We start from the raw sequence: 6381 nt of genomic DNA, 5'->3' as shown, positions 1-6381 counted from the left end.
ACTGTGTTAGCCAGGATGGTCTTGATCTCCTGACCTCATGATCCGCCCGTCTTGGCCTCCCAAAGTGCTGGGATTACAGGCTTGAGCCACTGCGCCCGACGAGATATTCTTAATTTAGAAATGTACCAGAGAGTATTTTAAAAATCACACTCTGCCAGGTGTGGTGGCTCACGCCTGTCATCCCAGCACTTTGGGAGGCAGGCAGATCATCTGAGGTCAGGAGTTCAAGACCAGCCTGGCCAACATGGTGAAACTCTGTCTCTACTAAAAATACAAAAATTAGTCAGGTGTGGTGATGCGTGCCTGTAATTCCAGCGAATCAGCAGGCTGAGGCAGGAGAATTGCTTGAACCTGGGAGGTGGAAGTTGCAGGGAACCAAAATAGTGCCACTATACTTCAGCCTGGGCGATGGAGTGAGACTCAAAAAAAAAAAAAAAATCACATTCCTGACTAAAAATTTCCAGGAAGCCGGGCGCGGTGGCGGTGGCTCACGCCTGTAATCCCAGCACTTTGGGAGGCCGAGGCGGGTGGATCATGAGGTCAGATCGAGACCATCCTGGCTAACAAGGTGAAACCCCGTCTCTACTAAAAATGCAAAAAATTAGCCGGACGTGGTAGCGGGCGCCTGTAGTACCAGCTACTCGGGAGGTTGAGGCAGGAGAATGGCATGAACCCAGGAGGCGGAGCTTGCTGTGAGCCGAGATCGTGCCACAGCACTCCAGCCTGGGCAGAGCAAGACTCCGTCTCAAAAAAAAAAAAAAATTTCCAGGAGGTTCTTTTAGTTTTTTCTGTTTCTGTTTTTTACACACAGACCAACCAACTCAAAAAGTGACTGGGGATAAAAAGGAAACACCACACTGTATCTTTTTGAAATGTAAGTATACAGATTTTAATTTATTTTTAAGAATAATTTTATATTTTAAAAACAGGACACGTACTGTATGAGTAAACAAGTGTGGCTGACACAGACCAAGTCCACACTGGTAAGCTTTTGAGAACCATTTACACTATGTTGACAGTAGTACTGCTGCAGGCAGACAGAGGAAGAATAAATAATAGTGCTTCAAGAAGAGTAGTGATTGAGAGGGTAGGTAAAGAGGGCATCTCATCGTGGATGCTAGAGCAGGAACAACTCCCCAGTAGTGACATGTGCAAAGTTCCAGATCTCCACGACAAAGACAGCCCAACCCATTGGAACAAACAGACTCCCAATGCAGCTGGCAACTGCAGGGGTAGAAGAACTCAGGCCAAGTAGGCACAGGAATGGGGAGATGGGAGCCAGGGACAAACGCTGAGGAAAGCATTCCAACAAGCATGTGTGTTCATACATGCATACCCCCAACAAAGGGCATTGCACTGTGTAACAGAACTGAACACAATTTAACAAAGCAGTTCCCAGCCTTCCTGTCACCTCTTTGGCAGTAGGGCAGGCCATCTCAACTTCAGACACACAGACATTCTCATCAGGAGGAAGGCTGTCCTGTGTGGTGGGGACAAAGCTTCAGGTGAGAGCAAAGCTATGATAGCTACAGCATTAATTGAACATGCCTAAACAAAAAAGATGTTAATTACTAGTTACAGGTATACATGCCAGAATTACCCCAGGGATGGGCATAGTCAGTCATTTTCCTACACAGTGGTGAAATAAAACAAGCTTTGATCATGCTTCAGCAAGTAGAATTATGTGGTAGAGGTCAGGCCCCATATGCTAAAATTTGCACTTCCTGCCATAAACTTTTAATGTATTTAAGTCAAAACCAAGTCTCCTAGGACCACCAAACCTATGATGGACTTTCATCTGTAACACTCATTCACATCTTTAAGTTAGGCCCATGGTCATGGAACCTGTCCAGGGTTTCAAGCACGCCTATGCTGAAGAAAAACTACGGTCACCCCCAAATAACTAGGTCCAGTCTAGGCACAGGAAGCCCCAGCTGGTTGACTGATCAGGGCTTCTCAGGACTGGATGTTGGTTGAATTGAGGATTCCAGAAGTAGCATCAGATTTGGAAGCCTTTGAAAGTTCTCGCTGTTGAAAAATAAATAACATCAGTGGCAATACTGCCTCTATTACACATGCCCCACCCTTCTAAGTATGGTTAAGTGTCAGCAAAAGGTCCCTTGAAGGCAGTTTCTCTGAGATCCCCAGCCTGGCATAGGCTGCGTTAGGAGTAAAAGGCGAAGAACTCTGAGCACCATTCTATTAGTCATAGACAGAGTGCATGTACACACATGCCTGTGATCCCTTTCCTCAGCCTGTCCCTTCTGTTACACCTCAGAGAAGAGAAATCCTTCATACAGTCATGCACCACATAATGACGTTTCAGTTAACAACAGGCCACATACACTATGGTGGTCCCATAAGATTATACCGTATTTTTACTGTACCTTTTCTTATGTTTAGATACACAAATACTTACCATTGCGTTACAACTGCCTACAGTATCCCAGCCTGAATCAAAAAAACCCACAATTGCCTATAGTATTCTTTCTGTAACATGCTGCCCAGGTTTGTAGCCTAGGAGGAAAACGCCATACCATATAGCTTAGGTGTGTAGGCTGTACTGTCTAGGACTGTTAAGTACATACTGATATGTGCACAATGAAATTGCCCCACACATTCTCAGAACATATCCCTGTCATTAAGTGAGGCATGACTCTACTTCACAAAGCTACTTTAGAGTCGTCAAGTAGGCAACAAGCTTTGGTCTCCTGAAGCCCTCTATAAAACAATGGGCCAGAACATATATCTACCAATCCCTGGGGCTGAGGCCTTGTAACCTGCTGGTGATTTGATCTGATGCTGGAGCACATGGTATAGCAGCAAAAGATAAAGCATGAATGGCCATTGAGAAAGACAGATATTAGCAGAGGTTAGTTTACCGGCTTTGGTGCTGCCTGGTGGAGTCTATCAGCCATAGCAACCCAAACCAGATGAACCTACCTAGGACTAGCCACAGAGATAGGCAGGTACATTTAAGCCTCAACTAGATAAAATGGGCCTTGGTTGAACAAGCAAAAAAGAGAAAGCTGGACCTCTGTCCAACAGTCAGCCAGAGTGACACACACCCACTTTTATAGGTAGAAGTACCACCAGCCATGTAATTTGAAAAACTTGCTGGAGTAGGAGGCCAGTTTCAGTGATTAAAATTAGCTGCAGCCTTGGCCAACTGTTCCATTCTCCATCCCTGCAGCAATTAAGAGGGGAGGCACGCTAGGGGTTTAACTCAACCATCCCCTCAAGGGTGAGGGACATCCTCACCTCTTGCTAGTAAAATATTGAGAGAAGAGAAGATAGATTAAGTAAAAGGCAGTGTAATTAGGTGTTAGCAGATATAGAGTAGGATACTAGGAAGTGAAGAGCATTCTGGAAAAACTTGCTTCCAATGCTTCATCTATGCTTCAGTAGCTCAATGTATGGAAAGAGGCAAAGGTGAGGAAATCGGCATTAGCTAGCTGAGAATAGACAGAGCTGGCAGTTGAGCCCTGAGGTTAGGAAGGCATATACTCCAGGAAATAATCAGCACACAGGCCAAGAGCCTCATTGTAGGCAGCACACAGCTGGGGCCCCCTTCCCCATGTGATGGGGCCTCTATTCTTTCCAGCTACTGCAGGCCTTTGATGTCACAATTGGGGAGGGTCAAGGTTTTCTGTTAAAATACGATTTAAAACTGCCTGACTTTAGGGGCTGAGAATCCAATTCAAGTCTGAACAAATTTTCTTATTAATCTGTTGTGAATGTAAATCAGATGTGTTTTTTTTGAGTCCATGATAGGAATTCCTGCTTCCTTTGTAACACTGCCGAGATTATTGGTTAGTGTAGCCCTGTGCCCAGATGAATGAAGCCAGCAGATGACAGATCAGTTTGGAAAAGGGACATGGGACGTGCAGGGGTTGCCATACAGACCTGAAGCCCAACAGTGGAACTGTCAGAGAGGGACGGATCCTTCTAAGAACAAAGAATTGAGACAATTACCAAGAACTCCACCAAGAGAGCACCAGGGCAGTGATAGAGGGGTTGCCTCCCGCAGCCAGGGAATGGTATATATTAAGCAGAAGGATCCAGGTTCAATGTCTAGTTGCTGCTGCCAACTTCCTTCCTATACAACCCCCGCTTAAATCACACCCACCCCGCCATGGTCAAAGCAGGAAACGGATTCTCAGCCTCCAAGGTAGCTGCCCTAGCTAACAGCCTGGGTGCCCCTGGGAAGATCCCCACTCTGCCCCAACTGTGTGCTCCCCAGAGACTGGTAGATATTAGAAAAGGTGAATTACCGCAAACTCAGAATAGGTGCTGGCAACAGAATTAATGCTGAAGTTGCGCTGGAGGGGGGCCGAGCCAGGGTACCCACCACTCAGGATGCTGCCGTTGAGCTCCAGGTTCTCCTTGTTGGCTCCATGCCTGCCAGTACGGGGTGTTTTCTTCCCTGAACAGGTGGAAGCAGCAACTGGCTGCAGAGAAAGGAAAGAGATCCATGTATCCTCCTTCTAATGAACGTGCACACACAATACCTGCACTGGTCAACGGCTGAGACTATCTTTATATTCATGTCTATAATCCTATACTTTTTAGTTAAAAAAAAATATATATATATGGGGCTGGGTGTGGCTCACGCCTATAATTCCAACACTTTGGGAGGCCAAGGCAGGAGGATTGCTTGAGGCCACATGTTCAAGACCAGCCTGGGAAACAGAACCCCATCTCTAGAAAAAAATTTTTTTAAATATGAGTTCTTGATTTACAGAACACCTATCTTGTGCATAGTCTAATAAAATATTTGAAAGACTGTGCTTTACCACATACTTTTCAACATCTATACTGAGTACTTGGCATGTCTAGTGATCTGGTTTCACTGGGCTGGAACCCACATGTAGGGGACCTAGCTCCATACCAGCTGAAGACTGGGCTTGGAATTGAGTCGGCTTGGAATTGAGTCCACAGTGACCCTGCCTGATCTTCAGTTTCCCAGACATCCCAGTGCTTCTCATGATACCAGTGGGGCTCAGAGTGACTGTTCTCTTTTTTTGCACATTAATTTTGGGCCATTATTTAATGGTGAGCTAGCTTATATCTGTCAACTCTCAGCGTGTAAGTAAGAACCAAATCCAGGGATCTTAGAATCCAGAACAAGTAGGTGGGGCCTCTGGGTGAACAGGCTAGGGATGCATGTGAGGATGTGCTTAGACACAGGGCATACTAACCTTGCTGCCAGAAGGAGGAAGTCGAGACACAGGGGAGTGGTAGATTGTCCCTCCAAAGATAGGCCGAATGCTACTATTGGCCGTAGCATTGGACATGGTGGTAGTGTTCAGCTAGAGAGAAGAACACACGGGTTACTTATGTGCAGTAACATCCTCAGCATTTCCAGCAACCCGTCTCTACCCTACAGAGAAATGACTATTGGAGGCAGTCCAGGGAAGGTGGGTTTACATGGTGAAGGGCCTGCTGTGTCTAATACTGCATAGGTTTGAAGAAACCTGTGGAAAATTTTCAAAGCCTATTGATATCCAGCAAATGGAAATGTAAAATGGTACAACCACTGTGGCACAAGACATCTAGCATACAACCCAGCCATTCTACTCTCAGGTGTCTCTACCCAAAAGAAACGAAAGCAGAGATCCATACAAAGACTTAGATGTAAATGTTCATAGCAGCTACCTGCAACAGCCAAAAGCTGGAAACAACCAAATACCCATCAGCAGGTAAGTGGACAAACTGTGGCAAATTCATACAGTGGAATGAATATTGATATGCAGTAAAAAGGAGTGACCTTTTGATACATTCAACAACAGAGATGAATCTATACTAAATGAAAGAAGCCAGACAAAAAAGAATATATACTGCGGGATTCTATGTAAAATGTTTCAAAATGCAAACATCTGTAGTTAAAGAGTAAATCCTTACTTGCCACAGCTAGAGGCTGGGGGCAAATCAGGAGCCAGAGAAGGAGGGAGGTAATACAAAGAGGCACTAGGAAACTTTGGGGACCATGGAAATGTTCATTATCTAACTTATGGTGACAGTTTCATTATGTAAACGTACATATGTCAAAACTTATATGCTAATAAGAGCTCTAAACGTTTTTGAGATGGGGGTCTCTGTCACCCAGGCTGGAGTACAGTGGTACAATCTTGGTTCACTGCAGCCTCAACCTTCTGGGCTCAAGCAATCCTCCAACCCCAGCCTCCTCAGTAGCTGGGACCACAGGTGTGTGCCACCACAACCAGCTAATTTTTGTGTTTTTAGTAGAGATGGGGCTTCAACATGTTACCCAGGCTAGTCTCCGAACTTCTGAGTTCAAGCAATCCCCCTACCTTGGCTTCCTAAAGTATTAGGATTACAGGCTTGAGCCACTGCGCCCAGCCAAAACTTTTTTTTTTT

General features: G+C 45.4%; 1 protein-coding gene and 1 long non-coding RNA gene across 4 annotated transcripts in view; one reads left to right on the top strand and one right to left on the bottom strand.

Annotated features, from left to right (window-relative positions):
- Nucleotides 1-862: 862 nt before the first annotated feature.
- The window catches only part of PRC1 (protein regulator of cytokinesis 1), a 28366-nt gene continuing 22847 nt past the window's right edge, over nucleotides 863-6381 (bottom strand). The window contains exons 12-15 of one of the 3 annotated variants that reach the window (XM_011978354.1): nucleotides 5202-5312; nucleotides 4275-4451; nucleotides 3907-3948; nucleotides 863-2028 (exon numbers count right to left, since the gene is read on the bottom strand). In XM_011978354.1, the coding sequence (XP_011833744.1) occupies nucleotides 1957-2028; nucleotides 3907-3948; nucleotides 4275-4451; nucleotides 5202-5312 (402 nt within the window). In that variant the 3' untranslated portion in view covers nucleotides 863-1956. The remainder of the gene's footprint in view (nucleotides 2029-3906; nucleotides 3949-4274; nucleotides 4452-5201; nucleotides 5313-6381) is intronic. The other 2 variants (XM_011978355.1, XM_011978356.1) reach the window with 2 other exon arrangements.
- LOC105538480 overlaps nucleotides 1192-6381 on the top strand; it is a 22388-nt gene continuing 17198 nt past the window's right edge. The window contains exon 1 of the long non-coding RNA XR_001005910.1: nucleotides 1192-1505. This is a non-coding gene — a long non-coding RNA (uncharacterized LOC105538480). The remainder of the gene's footprint in view (nucleotides 1506-6381) is intronic.

Source organism: Mandrillus leucophaeus, unplaced genomic scaffold, assembly GCF_000951045.1.
Source record: "Mandrillus leucophaeus isolate KB7577 unplaced genomic scaffold, Mleu.le_1.0 Scaffold193, whole genome shotgun sequence".
Taxonomy (NCBI): domain Eukaryota; kingdom Metazoa; phylum Chordata; class Mammalia; order Primates; family Cercopithecidae; genus Mandrillus; species Mandrillus leucophaeus.
Note: the sequence above shows the minus strand (reverse complement) of the source record. Positions and strands in the feature narration are given on the sequence as shown.